Here is a 24,795-nt window from a genome sequence, read left to right as displayed (position 1 = left end):
GGAAAAAGGCTGTATTTCTACAGAAAGTGAAGAAATAAGACTAGGAACCGCTACAGCAGTTAAAGAGAGGATGGGAGAGAGATGTTCTTCTCAGATGCCTTCTCTCCTGTTCACTGAGCCTCTATCATTTTCTTACAACTAAATCTCACAGAAACATCCAAACAACAGTAAACGTGATTAACCCAGCAGAAGGAAGAACGCCTCTATCTTTGATTTACTCTGAGGCGTAGAGGTGTTCAGGCTTATGTGGCCTCACACTGCAAGCAATTTGATTCGGTGCCAAGGCACAATGTGTTCAGTAAAACACGCCGTGAAAAGTTCATCTCCGAATTAAAAAAGACTCATTTAAATGACAGGCTAACAGAAGATACTTTCGAAGTGCTTTGTCCTACAGTGCCCTCATCAGTAAGTTCCAATGAGAGGCTGAGGGTGCAAAAGCGCTCACTGGAGCGGATTATGAAAGGACTAGGTTGCTGATGTGCTTTGACCAAAACTGAGTATTTGGTTATTTTCCAGAATTCTGATAAGGTTTCAAGTTGCTAGTCCACGATAACAGCAATCTGTCATTAGGAACAAGAAGGGGAATCATCATACCTTTCTTTAAATCTCAATTTATCTGTAGCTTGGGATGGACTAAGATTTTGAGTGGCATCAGACTAGCCAAATTTTCCAAACAGAATTTTTGGGAGCAACATAAACCTTCTAGGGACTTCACAAATTTGCCAGAACTTAATTTTTTAAAGAATATCTTACTTTTTTAAAAATCGGGTTCCACAAACCCAACGATAAAAGGGGAGTTTCCTACATCGAAAAATCTCTCCAGGCATGTAGGTAAGCATCAAGAAATTTGGTGCCATGCGGAAAAAAGTGGTAAAAACACCTACACGTACATCAGATGACCAAAGTAAATGACCTCTAATCCTTTTCAGTGATAGTAAAATTAAATGCTAATTATAGCAACAAGAGATTAGAATAAAAGTAATAGAAAACTTGCAATTTAAAAACAGTAGATTTCTGCTTAAAAGCTACAAATTGTGTACAGAGTAGAACTAAGAGATAAAATCAATAATGAAGGCCAAGAGATTACTTTTTAAATTTCATATTGATAATATAAGTAAATACAGTAGAGATGTCTCTTAGATATATACAAATTTCTCATAAAATGATACAAATTTCTAAATTATTACTCTCACGAATACATACATAATGACTGCAAGAAAGAAAATTCTTCAGAACCATCAATAAACAAATCAAAAAAACAACCTTACATAAAGCCTGAAATGATATTTCTTGTTTACTCCAACAAGTGTAAGCAATTTTGACCTGTAAATTCTTCTACTTACCTGCAAAACACCAGGAAAACACCCACCGAAATTCAGGGGTTTGTCACCTTTTGTTCTTTTTTAAAAGTTTGTTAAAGTTTGTATTGGTTTTGCTTTACCTTTCCCTTTATTTTTCATGTCTGGAACAGAAAAGCTCAGTCTTTCTATTGCGGGGAAAAAGGCTGAAAATGAGTTTGCTTAACTGCGTTTCACACTGAGTGCAAGAGCAGAGAGCCCATAAGGACCTGTCGTCCTTTCAACAGACCATATAACAAAGAAATAAATGGAAAAGATTTTATCTGTCCCTGAACTATTTTGTGGTCATTTCTAACAGTTTTTGCAAGGAGGTTTTCTTTTTCATTAATTAGGATTCATTAGGATTTTAAGTGGCCAGCTTTAAATTAACAATCAACATTCCTATTTGTTTTGATGGAAACAGCCAAACAACAACAAAAATCTTCGTCTGATGCCTGGCAGTGGTTTCAGGTTAGCCAAGGGATGTATAATTTTTGAGGTGCCTATTTCCCAGTAAGCGTAAAAAGGAGTTGTTTAAGACCGACGAGAAATGTTTCACTGTAATGAATCTGGATATACCTTAGCTTTATCTCGGAAAGCTTTATGTTCGGCAAGCCTGTTTGGCAGCTTTTCTGGAGATCATAAATCAAAAGGATTCAGAATGATTTTCAGCATTTTTTGTACTGAGGCCACTCCTCAGGTCTGCGTCTCTCTGGGATGGTCCCTGGGATTAAACCGTGCTTGAGGCAGGAACAAATGAAGACAGTAATGACACTCTCTTTAGGTCCAAGAATCCACAAAAAATTCAGAATTTTATAATTATTTTATGATACACGGATATACACTCAGATAAACTGACTTAGACCAGCAATCTTATTACCACGAAAATGCAGAGTATACCACTGAAATTGTAAAATATAAAGTTTTGGACAATATCTGTTATACTCAAAACTTCCACATGGGCATTTATTATGACAATTCTGCACTTCAGTTAACTTCGGACACTCCACTCACTCACAATACAAAATTCATTAGCTTTTGACAGCTTTACAAAGGAAACTCGCTATTCGTACCATGAATGGGGTATATATTAATTTGCCTTTCAAAGTGTGTGCAGTCCACTTTGCTGCTGATAATCTGCATAAAACCGGATTAACGAATCGGGAATCCTTGGGGTCACGACAGTCAGCGCAGACCGAAAGTGCCGTCCCATGATAGACTTGGCATGTATGTCTTCCTGAAGAGCTAGAAGGGCTGCTTCTCTACAGACCGCTGCTATCTGTAAAGAAAAAATAATAATTAAAAAAACCCAAACAGCACATAGCACTGTTATTATAAAATATATTACTTGAAAGGAAAAAAGCAAACACAAGAATATCAACATAATCCAAATGCCAGATACTCACCAGGACAGAGTTGCTTCTCCATCTTTTTTTTTTTTAATAAGTGAGGTTGCGGGTGATTAGGACATCCAAGAAACAGGATACAGCTTGAAATTCAAACCGCAGTAACATCGCATTTCCTATTACAGTATGTCGCAAATTAACTTGATAATCATATTACCTTGTGTTAAACTCCCCGCAACACCTGATAAATTAAAACCCCAACAACTAGCGATACATTTTTTTCTGTCCCCAAAGCGCAAGAGCAGATATTCCCAGGCTCTGCGGGCACTTTTCTTTCTCAGCTTTATGCTGGGAAAGAAGTAAAAACAATTAATTCAGAAAAGAAGGCTAGAAGGAGCGGGGTGCGTGGAAGGGGAGGAGGGTTAAGGTCTCATACCCCGCAATGTGTTTTTAAGCTCTCCGGACTTCAGACAGCGGAAACAGACTGATGCCAGTGTCACTCTAAAGACACATTACTGTGGTGAAAAGAGCTTGTGGAATGAAAAGAGATATTGTGATTTCCAGTGCAACAGGGAAAACAGTGATTGATATTGACTGCTCCCTTATATCTGTAAATGAAAGAGCCAGCTGAAACACATTTGTCCAGCTATTCAGCATATTTTCTCTGTTTGTTCACTTACTGAAAAGAGTTCCCCCGCTTATGCTGTGCTAATGGTTGCCAAAGCCGTTTAGTAGCTTTTTAGAGGATTTAGCAGCATGTTTAGGAAGCTTTCACAAGAAAACATGCATGGATTTAGATGGCTTTGTCAAGTTACAACAATATTACTATTAGTTCTGTGCTGCTCTAATGAGCAGCGAAGCTAAACACTGCTGTTATGCATTTTAATGCTTTTCAGGACTTCAGAGACAGTTAAACATGGAGGCGCAGCTGAGATTTAGCGCACCGGCTTCTTGCGGAGATAAGTAATACATCATCTAGAAAGTAACGCAGGGATCTCGGTCTTTCCATTCAGGTTTTTCTCCAAGTAGACATTCTGAGTATTCCCCATCTCTAGCACAAATATAAAGATACTTAAAGAAAAAGAAAAAACCCCAAACCAGATCAAGCCTCCCCTCCATCCCTACCTAACACAAACCCAGAAATCTTTCAAAAGGGAGAAGACTGTTGGTGGAAAAACAGATCCCAAGCATCGCTGACTCTAAACCTCCGCTGGTCTTTGAAGGAGGGGTCCGTTTCCCCATGACAGATACTGCACCAAGGGCAAGTTTGCCACAAAATGAAGAGGAAGAGACCTTCTGGGGGTTTTCACAGGCTTTATTAAAAACTTCCACAATGCCGTACAGCCTGTTTTGACCGTCCTGTTCTGCTCACAGAGACCATCACCAATCTACAGCATTAAAATCATGAAGCAGGGTATCACTACAGCACAAGACGTTCACTTGTTAGGAGCTCATAGATTTTACTGAAGCAAAAGCTGAACGAGACTGTCAAGTTGGCAGATCCAAAAAAGAAGGAACACCATTGCCAGTCTTATTCCTTCCCATTTTATTTGTACACTGATACACTTAGGAGGAATTTGCCCATAAGCTGATATTTCTGATGATGTTTTTACGTTTTCTCTATGCTCTGCCAAGAGTATCAGTAACGGTGATGATAAGTAACCTCCAAAGGATTTTTTGGTTTTAATTTTGTTCTTAAAGACTGAACCATAAGTTCTGTGATAACTGAAAATTACTAGATGTGAGGAAGCACCAGGAAACTGAGATTTTTTTTGGCTTTCCAGGAGCATTTGAGCTGCTTTTAAAGAAAGAGGAAAGCATTGTAAGGCATGAATGATCATTCTCTCTTTTCCTGGCTCCACTCAATTTTTGTGGATTAAATCTTCATTATATTAATGAGTAATAAACAGCAGGCGTTATGGCACCATTTTAAAATTTAGGCCCTCGTGTCTGGTTGCAGGAGTCACATGGCGTTGTTTCCATTCCTTGGCTAACCCAGAGTCTCAGGTTTCTGAGGTAAGAGATTCGACAGGGCAAGTTTGATTATTTTTCTTCGTTCAAGTATGCAAACTTTAAAAAAAAAAAAAAAGTCCTCCCAAGCATACTCACTAGCTAGTAAAGCTAAATCACTCGTGGAAAGCAAACACATGTAGTAATAGAGCCACAGTGAAAGGAGAGTGAATTCATCTGGTGAAATCTGCTGCGTTATTGGCCTAAGGTCTGTTGGTTTTTCATAGATATTTCCTGTGACAGTCACATTAGGACATTTCTTACTAGACCAAGCAACTGAAGGTTGCCATTTCGAAATGGCATTTCTGCTGAGATTAAAAAACAACATATATCGGGTCAAGTGAGGCAAAGATGGAAGGTGGCAGAAGGGGCTAATTGACAGCAAAGGAAGAAACCCAGCAGCTTTGCAGCACGGTACAGATCCTGCCCAGGCTTAGCGGCACTCCAAAACCAGAGTCTGCTCCTACATCATCACTTTTCAAACCTTGCAGTAGACCTATCTATCCTCAATGAATGTGTCCAATTACTTTCTTAAATTGCTTCTCCTTTTGGCCTCCACAACATCATCCTGTAACAAGCACCACGGCCTAATCATCCATCGTATAAAAAAAAAAAAGGCACTTTTGTTTGTCTTAAACCTGGTAATTTCAACAAGTGCCTCCAAGTTCCTGTGTTATGAGAACAGTGATTAATCTGTTGTTCCCCACTCACCTTCCTCATATCATCGATGATTTTACAGAGTTTTATCTCATCCCCTCTCAGTCAGGTCTTTGCAAGCTGTAGAGTCCTCAGTGATTCAGTCCCTGCTCCTGAAGAACTTGTCCGTCCTTGAGCCCATTTGCCACGTTGGCTTCGCTTGTTCTGCTCTATCCTCCCGCTGATGAGCGGCTGAAGCCGTGTCGGGCACGGAGGGAGCCGTACCACGGCACAGCACTATTTCGGGGTTGTTTGCAGTTCCTTTCCTACTATTGTATTTGCCATCATATTAGTACCGAGATGATTTTTCTCAGAAAATTATCCCCACTAACTCCAGTATGTTTTCCTGCGTGACAATATCTAATTTAGGTCATGTACTTGTGATTTTGAAGCCTGGGTGATTTTCTTTTCTCTCTACTGCATTTATGAGCACAAATGGCCTCTGCTTGCCTCTGTAAATGGATGCTGTGAACCAACACTATCAATCTGCCAGTTTAAAGACAATTCTTAATTATTTTCAAATACCAGTCCAAGAGATCATAATTTTTACCTTTTCAGTATAAAAAAAAAAAACAACACAAAAAAAGTGCAGTCTTTCGGATCTCCATGTGTTGCAAGGAATAGGAATTACGTCCTAGTCCTGTTCCAATGGCAAAATTGCAGCTCGATGTATTGAAGGACAAAATAGATATTATTGACTGCACCTGAATATAGACTGGCTTTCAGCATTGACTGTTAAAGCTATGAAGACATTAAGTAACTGACAAAAACAACAGTGATTAAACAGCAACAGACCAGGCAGCAGGTAATTAAGCAATAACTGCTGAGGTGTGGGGTGTTGTTGCAGAGATGAATAGCAAGCCAGGTGTGGTACTATTGAATCTACGAGTACCAGAATATACTCTAGTTTGATTATTAATATCATTATAAATGAAATTTTAACAAACACAATTCTCATTTTCAGTGGAATGAGAGCAAATTACTGACCTATGCTTTAATCTGCTGTCTGCAGTCTTCTCCTGGCATAGAAATAATTTTGAATTTGTGTATTAAAAACAGATTACCATTTTTTAAAAGGACTGATTTATCATCTGAATGAGTGCTTTAAGATCAGAAAATAAACAACTAATTTAGAATCCTACTTCAAAGTCAAAAAGGCAATTGTATCAAGTTATCCTGGGAGGAAAGGAGAACTCACATTTGCCATCTGAACCACACACACACATGTACGCAGATCAGTAATAAAGCGATGCCACACACAAGCTCACAGCCATGATGCAAACAACGATGAGTCCCCAAAAGAAGTGGATTTACACCTAGTTGTTCCATCCCTCCCCATTTCACTCCCAGCAACAATAAAATGCCCAATGCCAGTTACTGTTCCCTGAATAAACAGCATTCAGCATAACCCATCTTTCTCCCGAAACCAATGGTTACACTGGCTGATTCAGCTTGGCTGATTCTCCCCCATTCTGGCATTAAGCACCAACTCTTTCCAGCAGACTGAAAGTCCTTTTCAGCTTCTTTGTATTTAAAGTGCTCTAAATAGCTTTAAAGAATCTTTAAAAAAAAAAAAGGGGGGGGGGGGGAAGAAATGAGCTTCTGTGTTAAAGCCTTAGGTATTTTCAAGAAAGTGGTTTTGTTAGTGCAGAGTCTGTGGGGAACACCTGTGAATGTCGGGTTTAATTGGGCTGCAGCTGGTGTCGATTGTGTGCGCAGTAACTGGCAGCCTCTGGCTGGCTGTACATTGTGTTTCATTTTCCTTTTTCCTTCCTTTTTAACTTGCTCCTCCACCCCGCCAGTTAAAGTTGTAAGGGATTGTGTGTAAGAGGGATTAGGAGCCTGGAAACAGAATAGTACCCTGCGGTTTGTGAATAGGGCAAATTGTGGCGCTTCCTGGATGAAAACTACCTGCGAGCCTGTGCGCCCGTGCGGTGCGCGCCTGCTAGGCAGCGTCAAAGGAAGGCTGTGTATGGGTTTGGGGAGTTTGCTTTCCTGCTCTGTTAAGGAGAGAGAAAAGGTTCACACATGGCATTTTAAAAAGACATGAATAACTCCTGGGTCACGACATCTGTTTCTCACTCAGGCAAATTCCTACCCATGTCAGGCATCTTCTCTTGCCCCTGCGTCGGAAGTTGCTCTACGGAGAGCAATAGCCTTATCCCCACAAAACCGTGGAAATCGGAAAGCTCTCAGAACCCAGGGCCGCCACCTGATTGAGGAAAGAGGTAGGCATGTACGTCTTTCCAAAGCGAGAAGAGAAAACACATCAGGAGGAGATGCACTGTAGGCAGAGAGGCTAAAAGGGAGTAGCAGGGAAAGGTTGTTGACTGTATTCTAAAATCTACATAAACAATTCAGCGCACAACTTTCTGCAAGGGATTTGTACGAGGCTCACTGCAGTGCTGGGCAGAGATGGTAAATACCTCGAGGTTTTTGCCACCCCCAACAGGTCACTTCTGCTCAAAGTGTGGGATGCCGCGGCCCCTCTTTCCCCCTTCTCCTTTGTGCAGGCACCACCCGCTGCCGGCTGCAGGCTCCCACCTCTCTTGTGCTGGCCCCAGCGCTAAGCTGGTTCTTTCATTAACTGATTCAATGCACCAGACCATCAGAAAATTAATCCAGAAAAAAAAAACCCAACCCCAAAAAAGAGAATCCTTAAGTTGCCGCTGGGGTATTGAGACAGGCTCACAGGGGGGATTCGACAAGCGCCAGTCAGCATGGGAAGGGTGGAGAGCACGGCAAGCGCCTCTTCCTCCAGTAGCAATATGCTGCTGGATCGCCTCGTCAAATTTTGCGCTCCTTTCCCCTGGCTTAGCATCCTCGCACCACTTCTGATGCACACGGCGGTCTGCCTGAACTAGCTCGGGTACCACAGCATGATGCTGGCTGGGCTAGGGAGACGTGCCCTAGATAATGCTTTTGTACAACATACTACTTTTAAAGATAAAAATACTATTTTAAGATACCACAAATACCATTTCTTCTTTAAAATGGGTTAAACTGAGAGGCTCTTAACTGGTGAGAGGTCGAGTTTTTGATTTATTTCAAAAAGGCTTAAATATAGTACTTCTCCCGTGGTTAAACTTTCCTGTTTCATGTACAAAGTAGATAAAATGGGAAAACACAAGATGACATGCCTTTTTTCCCTTCTCTGAGGAGACAAATTCTTACAAACCACCACAAATCTCATTCTGTTTAGGAGTAAAAGGTTCCAGTACTATGAAATAATTGATCACCCTCCGATAAGTTTTGATCTAATCTTTGAAAGACAAAGAATCACGCCCGTATGTGTGTATCTTCATTTTGCTCAATTCTATGAGCTGTAGATTTAAATGGGACGGATTATACGTTTGGGCATTTTGTAAATGGAAAACAATCTATTCTAACCAAAAAATGATAAAGTATATTAGCATGATGCTTTTCATACAGTATCCATTCATTCCTCAGATCCATGTACTGTACCTACCACTGGAGCTTTGGAGTGAATTTACTTCATATATGATTGTCTCCCTATAAAACTTTCCTAACTAAAGCGTGCGTGGCCACACGAGTGTCTCAGTGAGACAGAGGCTTCTTTGATCTCTCAGCACCTATGTTCTAAAATGTTATTAAGTTTTCCTCAAGTTGAAGTGCATACATCTATTATGGTTCTGTATTCATGAACACTGCCTTGGAATGAATGAGTTCCTATGCGTATTGCCGCCATCCTCTGCAATGATAGCCTATAATTAAAGATTACTTTTTATAGAAAGATAGACTTCTTTTTTCCTTGTTTATTAAGGAGATAATTCAATATGAGCAGACTTTGGATAGTCTACTTTAAAACAGGTCTGTAGTGATGAAGCAGCACCTTTGCAATTCTTAAATGAAAAGGACAGGTATTAGGTGTATCTTGTGTCTCTGATCCAACAGGCTGAGCAAACAATCTCTGCTATTCCTGATTCCTTTTATGAGAAGTTGTTACGGAAATGTAAAGGAACAAAACCAGCTCCTTTAACGATGTCTGTAACTGACCTTAGTTCAGAACAGACTGGCCCAAATCTTCACTATTTAATTGACAGCTTGCTTTTTGGTGTAATTTTGCAGATCGATGTGTGTGTGACCATGCGTGTGGGTGTCTGCAGCTTACCTGAGGTGCTGCATGGGACAGAAAGTGGTCGTGCCACCTGAATACATCTGGTCTGACCCGGACGATGGTTCCCACTCAGCTCTTTCCATGGTGGCCACAGCTGCCTTGGGGGGCCGCAGCAGAGACCGAGTCCTCCTTCTGCCCCCTCCTCCTGGTCTCAGCCGGGGAGCCAGGCTTCAGATTGACCTTGTCTACCTACTGCGGTCACCCGCTGCCACAGAGCCTGGCGTGTCGGCCAGGGGCTGAACCAGACAACTGACCAGTCGCTTTTGTGGGACAAGAGCATCACAGCAACAATTAACGAGAAAGCGGTGACCACAAAATGCTGCGTTTAATTGCCAGAACCTGAGCACGGGTTGTGCCTGGGCGGCAGACAGTATCACATGTATCAGTAGCTCTTATTATTCTATAAAGCTTAAACACACCCAGAGAAGGGAAATATGAGGTATGTAGCCAAAATTAAGCATATGTATCATAAGTATAGCACATGATGACAGCTGAAAAGAATAAACCAGAGCCTTCAGTGGTACATGCTAAGTGTCATCACACATACCTCTGCTCATCCCGACATGTTCTAACAGAGCGAAGCTTTGACTCCATCTGCAAGCCTTCTCTTTTCTTCTTTCCACTCTCTTAAAAAATATTACTAGATGTGGTATCCTTCCAAGCAATATATAAAACATGTAAATTCCAATTTAACTTTTGCAACTACAAGCCCAAAATGCAGCTATTTTCCAAAACGCACTCTGTCAATATGGCTCCCATCACTTTGGCAGAGACATGGCATAGCTGCACCTTTCACAAAGGAATTCCGTAACAAAACGAGTTTTTACATGCTGGGACTAAATATTTTTAAACAGCACTCTCTGCCAACTTCAAGTTTCAGCTATATTTGTGCAACTAAAAAAAATAAATAAAAAAAAAAATCACACACATGTTTCTATACAGGATTAAGCTGCATTTCTGGTTAACCTCAGAATTATTTCATTTTTATATAAACATTTAATGAGAAAGTTTAACTTCTTCCCTTCAATGAGGAAAAGGAAGCCAAGCCACTAGAAAAACAGTCTTGCTATATGTGTGTGTGTATGTGCGCGCGCACACTCATTTTAATTAAAAGTAATTAACAGAATACTGTGTTCTCACTCACAGTATGCTGTTACTACAGAGGACCTGTACACAGAGCCAATGCTATTTTGCTGAATGCCGCTAGCAAGACAGATTGAATTATGCAATTAAAAATTTTAAACTAGAAGACTTGGAGGACATCATTAGCTGTAGCTGTCATGAGTTTCTCTCTAGAAAAGCAAAACAAAAGAAAAAGCTACAAAACAGATTTGGCAGCTTCTTCCTTACGAAACCTATCAGTGTAGGTGTTAAGTAAGTTGCCGGTTTGCTTGTTTTCTTTTCAGATTTTGAGGCAGACAGATCTGAGGTTGGGAGATACATTCAGCGTATTCCATACTTCTTACACTGAAAAATAATTCATGCTTTTGCTTCTCAAACCAGTAATTCCTTTCTCAAGTTTAACCTAGGAGAGTAGCAGATGCCTTAGACTCCTATCAAAACAAAGCAAATAAAGCAATTCTGCAAAAGGAATTGGGAGAAGTGCCCTCCCTTCCCTAAAAATATTTTTTTTTTCGTCAATAGAGCACAGCAGTCTAGAACTGTCTTTCAACTCCTTTCAGCTCCAACAGCGTTTCTTTTACATTATATCACCATTAAAAGACTGCTAGAGCCCTAAACTTTTGAATCCACTCAGCAAAAAGGAAAGCAAAAAAATCCTTTTTAGTTGTTTTTTTTTTTAAACTCTCCCTTTCATCCCGTCTTTGGAGCTATGGCGAATACTGATCTTGCATAGCAAGTTAACAGCAACTGTATTTGTAGTTACCTATGTATGAGGTATCATAATACCATATAGTAAAAGCAAACAAATTCAGTTAAAGATGATAGCCAGAAAGTCTAGCAAATCTTCTGGAGTCTTAGGGTTTCTATCAATTTGGATAGAAAGCACGCAATCCTATGATAATAAGAGAGATGTATACTTTCTGGGTCTCTGTATGGCTCTTTGCACATGCACGCACATCCTGAGTTGAGGCACAGAGTGAAAAGAGGCATTAGTCGCGTAGGGCCTTTAGATCGCAAGGTGAATAATGACCCTAATGGAAGCTCTCTTGGTTTTTCATTTATTGGGTTCTCAGTTCCTGGAAGGTGCGAGATGTCTCCTGTGGAGTATCTAGTTCCTTGGCAGAACGCTAGAGGAATTTCAGACTGTTTCTAAGTTTACCTCTTGGAGCTTCCCAGCTGCTCACGTTTCCCAAGAAAATCAGGGAGGAGGGCTACTGCATGCCTGTATTCCAGAGAGGCAGAACATGGCTGGGAGGACAGTCAGACCTAGAAAGCAATGCTGTTAGCCACAGCTAGATGCCTCCGTGTACAGTTATTACTCCTTAAGGAGGAAGCAAAAAGGCTGGTAAAAAACTTAAAGTTTTAATGTAAGTTTTGCTTGCGCAAGACAAGCAAATGAGTAATTATAGCAAGAAAAAAAAAGAACGATACACATACATGAAATGAAAACTGGTGTACCAACAATCACCTCGAGTTAAGGATTTATGTAAGGGGTATATTTTAATGGAATAGAAAGTCAATAAAATAGCAGTAAGACAGACACGACAGCATGACCTGTGCTCTCCAACAGTCAGCCTAAAGCAGCGATGCCCTGGTCACCACCTCCTTTTGGATGTGGCACCTCGAGGAGCCTGTCCAAGCGCTAACCAGCAGAAACCCAATCCAGCAACACAGAAGAGAGTAGTTTTTGCAGGTTTAGCACCCTAAACTGGCTCACCCAGGATGCAGGCAGGAAGGCAGGCAAGGGAGGAAGGCTCTGAAGGCAGGGAGAGGACGAGGTGGGTTTAAAGCACACTGAAGCTGAGAGACATACTCAACCTAGATACAAATGCTTTCACTTGGGCAACTTCTTTCACCCATCTGCCACTTCAAAAGCCAATGCACGATGCACCTACTTAATAAAAGTATATGCCTGGCATATAAAGAGACATTCACCAGTGCAGGTGGGCTTGCGAGTGGCCCTTTCAGGTGGGCAGCCCCCATGTTTCCCATAAGGATCTCAGTGTTCTCACTTGACACCCGTCGATCTACTGGTTTTAATACTTGCGTGATTAAAAAAAACCAGTATTTTGAGTTATTCAGTTATAAAACAATTAATACAATTCTACTGTCAATAACAGCATATATGCTAACCGCTTCTTTGAACGATACATCTCAGGTGTATCTCTGTTGCGTCTACTGTATATAGTCCATAGATAAATGTCACCCACTGCTTCTGGTCCAAAATTACCCCGTCCAGTCAATCACTGAGTGCGTACTATGAGGGATTCACAGTACTATCCCAAAGTACCAGCTCCCTCGCAAGTGGAGCAGCCTGTCACCAGTATAGTTGGACTCCATCACTCTGGGAACGAGCCAAAGAACAGAATAAGGCAGCATAAAGTAACATGCTGAAATGTAAGAACCTGTACTTAGAGCTGTCACTGACTTTCAGTGAAAAAGTTATGGGCAGATTAAGAGGGCATCTGCTTTTGCATTGTTAACATGAAAACTTCTCATTTGAGTGCCCTTCGGCAGCTGAGAAAACGGAATCCACGTTGTGTCTGAAAGCCACTTCAGTGTTCTGGATAACCAGATCTGCTACTCCATGGATAACAGATCTAATTTAGGAAATTCCTCCATTTCTTCTCTTTCTTACTTGTAAACTCCTTCACACTTTGTGCCACGCTATTGTGAAAACCTTTTCGGTCTCCTGGGTTTTCTCCCCCTCCTTCCTTCTCTAGGCAAGACAATGTAATGCAAATTTCCAGCACTATGAAGACTTGGAAAAATGGGTCATTTGCATTTCTCTTCACTAAACAAAGATGTTTTACACTCAAAATTTATTCTCAACTTTTTCGCAAATATGCATAGGAGGAAGCAGAGGAGTCTCCCTTCCCTTTCCTCCAGGTTGTATGCAGCTTGCTTTTTAATGTTAACAGCATTTGAACTCCTAAGAAGTTGCAGACTAGCATGATACACAAACAATTTAAGGCCAGAAATTTATGAAACTGATGCTTAACAGTGTTCAGCCATGAGGATCCCCCTAGAGCTCTGTGACACTTGCTGTCCTCGGCCACAGCATGTCCTTGGCTCTACATTCAACTTTCCCCACTTCAAGCCCTCGCCTTTGTGCTTACATCAAAGTCCAGTAGCTCTGGGCCCTCTGCACAGGAGGCACAAATCCCCAAGCGCCCAGGACACCCCTCAGGCCACCCAAACCCTGCCGAGAGGCACCCACCTTTTCCAAGCAGTGACAGAGGGAGGTGAGAGTGATCACACCCAATAGGTAGGTGCTTAACATTTGAGGAAGGCTGTCTATAGACACTGTCGTGTATGGTATTACTGTTTTCACAGTCCCTGAGATAATGCCAGGTGTTTCCCGCCTTTCCTGGCACTTGGAAGGTTTGCCAGGACAGCATCTAACACCACGGCAGAGGCTGAGCTCAAGGGAGGAGGGAATGACACCCGAAGGAGTTGCTATAGCTATAGCACTGCAGAGGATGCCACAAGAGCGAGCTGAGAAAGGTCAACTACAACAGAACAAAGGACCACAGCTATAAGAAAAACCTCAAAAGCCATTAAGAAATGTTAGTGCAACCAACAGGACTGGCCTGTGCAGCTGAAGTATTCCCCAGGTGCCACGCTCGATGGACAGTTACAAATTGAAGTTACAGTAAGGTTTCCTGTAGGACCGTGCCTCTTGCTATGTGGCTGGTTTACCTACCAGAGTGTCAACACTGCCAGAGAAAAGATTCCGCTCCCACAGCTTCTATCGCTAGAGAAAAGAATCGTATCAGCTCTCTTTGTCCAAACAGCTACAAAAAAGGAGGAAAGATGAAGGGAACAACTGTCCAACCCAAACCATTCTATTATTCTATGGTTATGGAGAGCAATAGGAAAAGACAAACAGGACCCTGGGGCTGGGAGGGCTTTGGGCAGAAGGGAAGAAGGAGGAAATGAGGAAAAAAACCCCAGTACTGTGGGTTGTACAAATCCTAGCAAGCCCTCAAATCTAGAGGGTGAATAGTAAGAACAAAAAGCAGTCTTAGCCCGTACTGCAAGCCTCTGTACATGAAATATGCAAGCCTGGATCTTCAAAATATCTAGCAGTCTTCTTTGCGGGAAGCTGAGTGAATACATAGGAAAAGATTATCTGCTCCTCTTACCCACAGTCCTGTGGATGCACTCTCAGGAATTTCCATAAACATTTTACTACACTAAATTGTGCAGCCAAGTTATCTAATTACACAATAAAGCACAACTGCTCTCCTCGGTGCCATTCTAGGCTATCTAGCAGGCTCAGAAATCACCTAGCAGTCCACTCTGCAAAGCACAGAACTGTAGAGGTGGATGCTAAGGATGTCAGTATCCAACAGCACATGCCAAGTGGCTATGAGTGGAAGAGGCAGAGAATAAAGGACACCTTAATTAGTGGGCAACACTGACACTGTCTCACACTGCTCTGTCTTCCTAGCACAGATTTCTACAACTGGTATTGTCCCCAGCCCCTTGTCAAGAGATGAGTTTGTAAGATTTGCTCAGGAATTGCCTATGTGCAGGAGAAAGCGCAAGCTTTCCACTTCCCAGTGTATTATATTTACTCATTTTACGTTAGATGCACACACGCTAGGACTGGAACAGCAAGAGTATTTTAGCCCCTCTCCGAACACAGTAAAAGATGATCAAAAGAATAAAGACATCACATGCAGGATGCTATCACAGAAGCACTGGTTTCCACACTGAACAAAAAAATAAATGCTATTTTCTCTCCGCTTTGTAATCATTCAGTACTGTAAAGATCAGATGTTCTTAACATTTCCTACTTGATACCGAATTTAATACTTTACATGGTATCTGGAAGAGTTTGTGATATCAGTCGTTTGCTTTGCATGGTATGAGAAAGTTTTAAATGCACGAAATGTCATGGAGAAGCTGGATTTTATTGCTTCCTTTCATTTGTGTGACACCACGCAATCATAAAATGGTTTAGGTTGGAAAGGACATTAAAGATCCTCTAGCTCCAACCCCCCTGCCATGGGCAGGGACACCTCCCGTTAGATCAGGTTGCTCCAAGCCCCATCCAGCCTGGCCTTGAACACCTCCAGGGATGGGGCAGCCACAGCTTCTCTGTGCAACCCGTGCCAGTGTCTCACCACCCTCACAGTAAAGAATTTCTTCCTGATATCAAACCTAAATCTCCCCTCTTTCAGTTTAAAATCGTTACCCCTTGTCCTATCCCTACACTCCCTGAGAAAGCATCCCTCCCTGTCTTTCCTGTAGCCCCTTTAGGTACTGGAAGGGGCTATAAGGTCTCCCTGGTGCCTTCTCTTCTCCAGGCTGAACAACCCCAACTCTCAGCCTGTCCTCACAGGAGAGGTGCTCCAGCCCTCTGATCATCTTCATGGCCTCCTCTGGACCTGCTCCAACAGGTCCATGTCTTTCCTGTGCTGAGGGCTCCAGAGCTGGATGCAGTACTCCAGGTGGGTTCTCACCAGAGCGGAATAGAGGTGCAGAATCAGCTCCCTCAACCTGCTGGCCACACTTCTTTTGATGCAGCCCAGGTCAGTAACAGTTGTTACTTACCTCAGCAGCCTGAATTTGTGAAGGCACTTGTTTTAGCCAAAAGGGTACATATGACGTGCCTCATCTATGTGTTCACAGGCTGCAACAGGACATGCAGGTTGTACAGCACAGCTGTAATTCAGAAAGCCTCGCTCGTGCTGTAATGTTCGTCTCCTACTCCTCAAGTGCGGCAATAATTTACAAATCAAATTCCGTAACTCTGAGAGACTTGGTAATGGGTGCAGCGTTGCAGCGACACTCCAGCACTGGAGCCTTTTTCCCCCCACATAACCACGTTGGGAACAGCAGCTGTAGCACCACAGAGCCCTGAAACAACGTGAGACTCTCACTCTACGTCATTAAATGCTATTTTGCTAAATTAAAGGCCACAAGCAAGGCATATTGTATCCATAAGCCCATGTATGCCACAGGCCTCTCCCCTTCCAATATTTCCCGCAGCTGTGGATCATTCAAAATCCCACGGAAGAAATATTTCAACATTCATACTTTTTTTTTTTTGGTAAGTGGAGGACCTTCCACCCCTCAGTGGACACAGTATTCAAACCACACTGCCAAATATTATATGATGTCCTTTCCAGAGTTAATTTTTAATTTCCTGACTCTACTGCATGAGAAATTTTCAAATTGTCTTGGCAGTCACTTCACGGCATGTGCAGACCTAATCGCAGAACTGAATGCAGAGTCAGCCCAAATGAAAACCTCTGGACTAACTGAAGAATTTCTGCAGAATTAGTTAGTTGGTTGAATTAAGTTCCAGAGAGCACTGCAGTCCAAGAAAGGATTACAAATGTAACGCAAAGGGTGCAAACCTTTCTTGCCCCAGCCTGCTGTGCAGTAAGGGGAGGCAGGTGTCTTCAAAGTGTCACTCAAAAACCCGATCATTTTCCATTTTTATTTTTTAATGCCACAATTCATAACCCACAGATGTTGTGCACGGCTATAAATCTTGGCACCCTCTCCACTACGAAGGAATTTCCCCTGGTATTCAATTTTCTTTGCTTTACCTTAAGTCACCCTAATCATGCTGACATCTACTATCGATGATTATATTAGCCCTAAAAGATCCTTAAACAAATGAAAAGGACTGACTTCCACTCCTAAAGTTCTGCTTCCAATTTTCTAAAGGAAATTAAATAATGTATAAATCAAATGCTGGGCACAGGCCCAGGCAGCTGAACATCGCTTTGTCCTTTCAAAGTGAAGAGGAAGTGTCTGCTACAGAAGGGACAAGCCAAGAGAAATAAAGCTTAACCTCAGCTCCATATGAAAGTGATTTGGGATAATCGGGGGAATCTGCAAAGAGGTTAAAATGGGGACCACATATTAACAGGAGAACTTTACATGATGATCAAAAATATATCAAGAGTTGACCTTCACCTGGGGGAGCTGCACAGCCCTAGCAGTCTGTTACATCGGAGGGGAGCACGAAGGGCAGGAGAAAGAAGAGATGAGCAGGAAGTAAAAAAAAATCTATTTATAGCTGGCATTTGTCATGTCATGGTAATCTTATCGGTTTGGGGTTTTTTTTCAGTTTGCAAGATTTATAAATAAGTACTGCTTGACAACCTTACAGCAAGTCAGCTATGCTGTAAATGTACACGCTACTTTGCAGTTCTCCTTTAGGTAATACTTAGATTATTAAGTCAGCCACGGAGGGACTTCTTAATTTATGTACTATTGATGGACTGCTGATCCTCCTTCTTTAACACAGTATATATCTAGAAGGGGAAAAAACAGTAAAAAGGTGCTAAATATATACCTGGTATTATTTTCTAAGCAAGCGATTGCTCTAATTGCCAGAAGGCATTTCTTAAAACTATTGGGAGCAGATGTGTTTCGTAATATCATTTCTCTATTAAAAGAAGATACTGATGGAGTTTACATGGCTTCAACAGGAGTTTATGCTGACATTTTTGCATACAGAAGAGCAAGTTTGAAATCTGAGATCAGCATTGGACTTCATAATTAGTGTCAACATAACCCTATTCGTATAACCCAAACATTCATGGAGGGAAAAAGATGTGACATTCAGCTGTTAATGCTACAACTACGTACACTCTTGGCTATTTAGAAAATCATCTTCTCCTCACCTTTAAAAGATACAGAATATTTTAGATGCAATGCAAATGGCCCTTAAACTTAGACAGCAGAAGAGTCTAGTCTTTACACTTTCCCAAGAAACCAGCAAAATTATTTTCAGCGCTGTCCTTTAGCAGTCGTTTGGTCTGCCACAACACTAATTGAGTAGCTGGCAAAGCAGGGACAGCCACGTAACAGTTACATATACATGTGAATTCAACAAACATCCTGCCTAGCGGTCGCAAACATGTCAGGAAATGCTTTACTGTTTAAAAAAAAAAAAAAGTACATCCCCAAACAAAAATACCATCCATTTCTTTCCCTTTTAAAAAGTAGAGTCTGTATATATACTCTTATTTTGTATACACTTTTATTTTGCAGAATTATTTTAGTTTTAAAGTAGGTAATGAGCGCTACTGCCCTTTAAATCTCAGGATACAAATTCATTTGAGCATTAAGCACGCTTGATTCAGAAGAAGCAATGAGTTTATGGGTTCACAGACTTGTAATTTACCAACAAGTATCTGTATATTTCATGAGAGCTATAAAAGATGAGAACAGGCTTCAGGAATGCTATTTTAGTATAAAGTGGGAATTCAATCAATTGTCCTGAGCTGGGAGGTTCTGTCGATCTCCCTGCTATTTCTCTGCCGACAGACCCCCTGCGAATAAAGCATTAGCCCATGCTAAGGCTGTGTTTAAAAAAGCAAACCAAGCAAAGGAACTAGGGGGCTTTAGTGGGACCACAGGGCTTTAACACAAACACTGCTAGACTAAACTCCTCTGTAAAGACCTCCAAGTTTCACATCACTTTGTCTCTCCAGGTTTCCAAATATCAATAACAAGGAGAAAAAAAACAAACCATAAAGGATGGGAAGAAGTAGGAAGTTTTCACAGAATGTGGTTGTTTGCCATCCTTGAATTTAAACAAAACCAGACACACAATATGTTACTCATACATGAAAAGAGGAGAGCCAAAAAGGGAAGGAGAGACTTGTCTCTCTTTTCCTCTCTCCTTATTTCAAGAAAGCATCCCTAAAAGGACACACGCATCTGCTTTGGGTCCCCTGACGTCAGTAAACATGACTGAAGTAAAGCACATGCTTAAATACGTTCCAAAACACTTATCTGCTTTTAATAATTGGAAGCTAAATGGAAGCTATAAATCAGTGAGCAGAACACGTTCAATCAACAAACAAGACATTTTTGGACTTTAAGGTGATGGTACTCACTGGTTCTGCAAAACTTTGGATTCAGTAATACCCATTACTAGAATTAGAGACAGTTTCTAATGCAGGATTCAATCAATTAATTTATGAATCTAAAACGCATGCACTGGTAACAGAATACAGTTGTGATTAATACCAGTGTGTCACATTTTTTTGGTGCTTTGTATCTTAAACACTAGTTACAGCTAGGTTAGTATGTGCAAAGCACCTATCAGAAGCGGTGGTATCCTGGGTTCCCAGACTCCCATGGGGTATGCATTTAACAAAGATTTTCTACAAACTACTGTCCTTCATTTTCACAGTCACCCGAATCTTCTGTTCCCAACGTATAAACCATCTGCTTTTCACATCTAAGCTTGTTAAAGACCCAACACGAAAAGCCAGGGGCTTCCACTGAGAGCCGCAATACAAGGAGAGAGCGGACAATAAAACAGTTAGTCACTAAGGATTTCTACCTATTTTTTAAATACTGATGTCTCCAGTAAAAGGAATATAGGAAGAAACGTGAAGGTCTGGTACAAGGCTACTCATGCCTGCTGGATAATTTTGGTAGGGCTGCTGGGCAGGGAGCTGTGGTTGGCAGCTCAGGCAGCGTGCAGCCGGTGCTCTCGGAGAGGCTGGGAGCGGGGTAAGAAATATGGGCTCTTCTGCTGGACCACAGGAGATATTACACACCGGGGATCCTGGCGGGGTTAGGCAAAAGTCGCTCCAAACAGGAGTCAGCCGCTTGACTATCCCTTTTCTAAGGTACTGAACGTAGGATTACAGGTCTTGGCTCTGCCACAGATGTCATTTTTCACCACCTAGCAAGCTCTGCTGACACAGCATGGCTTGCCTTCCTGGGATCAGTGCTCGTTCATGTCCTAAACCTCATGGACCATTATTAGCTCCCTGGGACAGACTCCAGTTCGTTAGATCCTGTATAGCAATGCCCTTGCATGTGTGTCGTCTTTATACAGGTATTCATTCTTATTTAAAAATTTATCATCTGTCTACTAGAAATAACAAGACTTGCAATAATCTACAGTGACTTTGAGGTTGTTACTGTCTGCCACAACCATTTATTATTTAAGCACACAATATTGCCTCTAACGTCTTTTCTCCTCATAACGGGGTGTGTGCTGAAGAGCAAAAGAAGCCTGACCAAAAGCTGAACAAGCATTAATATGTACTTGAAATGGGCACAAAGGAACGTGGCAGGGATGCAGGGCCGGCTTGTGCAAGCCTGACGTGCCCATCTCCAGCAGCTCCAGGACACCCCCTTGCCCAGAACTGGTCGCTGCGCGCGTTCTGCCCACGGGTAGTGGAGGGTGACAGCAGCCGCTGGGGTACCTGGCACGGCAGGGACCGGTCCCAGGGACTGCCAAGGGAATTGCTGTAGTGGGATCTAATTCCTCGGTAACAGGCAAGATGGGGTCCTAATTTAGGAATTCACGGCTTTCATTAGGTTTATTTGTCCTCGGACCAGTTTATCTGCTGGAGTAACTCCCCTGGGGATTGTGCCAGCAACGACTTTGGTCTAATGACTTCAGGTTGATTTCTGTAGCATCATCTTTGTGTGGCTTTGGGAAGATTGTTTGTATATCCCGCTGTAGACCTTGCAGAAGCAAATACCAATTCTGAAGGAAGATTTTGACTAAGAAAATACTCTTTCAAGATAAAAAAAGAGTGGCCTAGACCACAGGCAAAAAATCCAGGTTGAAATATGTTTCACAAACATGGAAAGTTAATGCTCTCCTGTATATTGCTTTGTGAGTTATTAGCACCTAAATATTCTCCATGACTGAAAGTGTATTAATGAGCTGGAAGACAAAGCGATCTAATCAGAAGAGATCAGCAGTAATTTATCCTCCAGAAGATTTACATGCAGCAGCCATGTGTGTTTGTTTATGATCTCTACATCTGGTAATGAGTTTTTGACATGATGGAAAGCTGCGGTAGAATAATGCACTCTGTTCCTCACACTGACTAATTAATGCTCTACTTAATCTGGAAAGAGGCACTTTAAAAATAAACACCAATTTCCAGCAGACCATGAAGAATAGGTAACAACTGAATCACACAGCATAGGCCTAAAAACTGTTGTAGCAATCTCACAAGCATTAAAAAAGGTGCTTTTTAACTCTCAGAGTACCACACGAAGAGTATGTGTACACACACAACTCTCCGACGCTGCAAACAGTAGATTAACAGGGTGTTTTTTTCTGAAAGAGAAGCGCAAGTATACATATCCTCGCAGCAGCTTTCCTTTTGCAGCACTTCAAGAGCAACAGACCTGAGATACCTGCAGAGACGATCAAAGCCTGAGTTACAATCTGTAGGAATGACAAAAACCAGTAAGAGGTGGCAGAGCTAAAATATTCCCCATCATTCACCGACTGGGTGTTACACTATGGTTTGCATTCACAAGTTACCCACAGTAACACCGTTGGCCATCACCCTGGACCTCATTCTGACAATTGATAAAATAAGCTGTAAATCACGATTTCCACAAGTGACATTGACAGGAAAAGCAGCCGGCACAAAGAGGGTTCGACATGGGATCCCCACCCAAAAAAAGGCCAGGGAGCTGGTGTTCAGCCCATGCGGCTGCTGGGGGGAGCACGGGGGGGCTCCGTGTCCTCAGCTGCCACCGAAGTCATTCCATCGCTTTTAGTCACTTCACCAAGACCTTGTCTCCACAGGATGTTATGCTGGAACAGCTACTGCATTTACATTCACACCCTATCTCATTCCAGGATAACTTCCTCACATTGACGTGCCCTCAGAAGTACAAGAAAGAGCATTCGTCTGTGGCTGCATTTAGCCCTAGGCTGAAGTCTCACGAGGTAACAGAGAATAGAGATTTGGCTTTATCTTATAAACTGTGCTAATATATGTATCACCACCCTTTGGACTGAAACCAACCTCTTCTCTCTAATCTCCCAATCATTTCCCACAGAAAGTGCGTACTTTCTCTAGCCCATGAAAGAAGGCAAGGACATTAGGAAAATCAGAGGGATCGCAGGGCACGGAAAGCCTGTGAGAGTTGCATCCAAGAGCAAATTTCCCAGCCTAAGATACCGGAGCTACGAAATGGTCCCTTCGAGTGACTAAGAAATGACCTCAGTGGCTAAAAGTAAAACTGCTTAGGCTACAAGTACTGAGGAACAACATTGCAGAGACTTGGGACTGATTCGCCAGCCGGAATTAAAGGTAAGTCAGGTAAAACAGATGAACACGGAACAAACAAATGAGTAGAGATTGACGCTTTTCATGGATATTGAAGCGACAACGTCAAAATACGGCTTCTCCCGCCAAGCTCAAGTCCTACCCTCCCACTCATGCAGCCAGTGTGCAAAGTTTGTAACTCAGGAGTTCTTGGGTGCTCTTTAGCTGCAACAAAAAATGCATTTTGGCAGTCCTCACAGCTCAGACCCCTAAGAGACCATCTGCAATGTCCCCGTCTCCCTGGTTCAGATGACCCGACGCGAGCAGCAAGGACCAAGCGGAGAACCACAAGTCTGACGGGGACACAGATACACCCTGTGAGGTACAACCAGGAAGGTCAATAATGACAGGAACAGCGAGTTGTTGAAATGGAACCAGCATTTCCCCAAAGCCCCTTTGGTTTCAGGAAAAGAGTGCACAAGCTGAAGTCTGCAGAGAAGTGCCAGCCCCTGCTGCAGCGCTGAGCACGTGAGCAAACAGCACGCCATTTCTGGAGGCCACCAGTCTTCCCTGCACTTCCAACAGTGCATTTCTGATAAAGACCTGAACTATGTTTTTTGTCGTGCCTGTACCTCAGTAGGTTCCTAGGTCTGCAGAACATCTTTCTTCCACTTAAACTAATTCTTTCTTTTCTTTGCCTCTGAGAGAAAACAAGTTACAGCATCAAACCACGTGGGGCTGCAGTTTCAGTGCTGCAGAATCCCCACTTACCCACTTCTCTTTCCTCAATTCTTCTCTATCTGATTTACTGTTTACTTACAGACCATATGGGAAACACGTTGGGAAAGCATGCATCCGGGTTCACGTTCAGAATAAATACTTTTTATGACTATTCCCATGACCTGCAGCAACAGACTAGATTAGTCACCCACAACTATGTATAATCATACAATCTAAACACATTTTCAAAACGGAATACGTTTTAAGATACAGATCAACTAAGTATTCCTCTATAGGCTTTCTAACACCCATTTCCTACAACTTCACCATTTCCACCCGAGACAGAAAGCGTTATGTTTCAAGCATGGAGTCAATATAAATATAAGAACATATACACATGGCTCCATGTGAAAGTGCAGCCTGCAGACTATTAGCGCTACCTGGTCTGCTCAGTTTTTTTTCACTAAAGAACAATGAAGTACAGCAGGAAAAAAGCTGAAAATGGATGCTGAAGCTGAAGTAAAAGTGACATCTATCAACACGTGCAAAAAAAAACCCAAACCAATCCACCACAATTCTTTTTTATTCTCTGCCTGTTCCAGGAAACCAAAATCCCTCTAATTTTCGCTTCATCCAAAAGCAGAATTGTAAAAGCTTTCTGCTGAACAGAGAATAGAATATTTCCCAAGCAGAATACATAATTTAATCCAAGCCCAAATAAACAAAGGGTCAAATTCAACCTCACCCATTACACTTAGCAACAAAATTGAAAGGAAATCTTGAAAAAGTCATTCTCTATTGAAGTACTTCAAATCTTTTCAAGCTGAAACATTCTGAATTCTATTTATGTCAAAAAAATAAGTCAATGACACAAAACTAAATAAATTAACTTAGTGTTTCTAAATAATTTTTTTTACCAGAAGAAAGTCTAAAGCAAAATTTACAAAAGTAGAATTAATAACTGTGCTTTTTTTCTACGTAAGTATGAGACAGCTGTGTCCTGTACTACTTCATCTTATTCAGGATTTGTTTTTTTTTTTTTAAATTTGCCATCAACCTCTGGGTTGAAGAAAAATCCTTTTGCTTTGGGAAATGGTCTGATAATGTTTTAAGCGTTGTTGCACATGCAGCTGCCAAGAGCGAAGAATGCTTGTAGCTCTCCCCCACCTCCTCTCCCTACACCATCCACCCTGCAGAAGCCACCAAGCTCATCTGCCGCAGGACATTTACAGAACATCCCATGGGCCGAACTGACTGATCGTATCACATTACAAGACTTAACTAGAACACATGGAAATCTTTTTTGTTAAAATCATACAGAAAAGATGAAAAAGATACAGAGATTTCATAAGGTAACTTGGCTTTTTAGAGCTCTTTTTTTTTTATGAAATGGAGGTCGAATG

The 24,795-nt window shown here is 41.9% G+C and overlaps 1 protein-coding gene across 1 annotated transcript in view; it reads right to left on the bottom strand.

Moving 5' to 3' along the window:
• Nucleotides 1-2,147: 2,147 nt before the first annotated feature.
• The window catches only part of AFG2A (AFG2 AAA ATPase homolog A), a 198,057-nt gene continuing 175,409 nt past the window's right edge, over nucleotides 2,148-24,795 (bottom strand). Inside the window, exon 16 of the mRNA XM_082483008.1 lies at nucleotides 2,148-2,616. Within this exon, the coding sequence (XP_082339134.1) occupies nucleotides 2,440-2,616 (177 nt within the window). The 3' untranslated portion in view covers nucleotides 2,148-2,439. The remainder of the gene's footprint in view (nucleotides 2,617-24,795) is intronic.

This window comes from Vanellus vanellus, assembly GCF_965231255.1.
Source record: "Vanellus vanellus genome assembly, chromosome: 4".
Lineage (NCBI taxonomy): Eukaryota > Metazoa > Chordata > Aves > Charadriiformes > Charadriidae > Vanellus > Vanellus vanellus.
The sequence above is the reverse complement of the archived record's forward strand: the minus strand, read 5'-3'. Positions and strand labels throughout refer to the sequence as shown.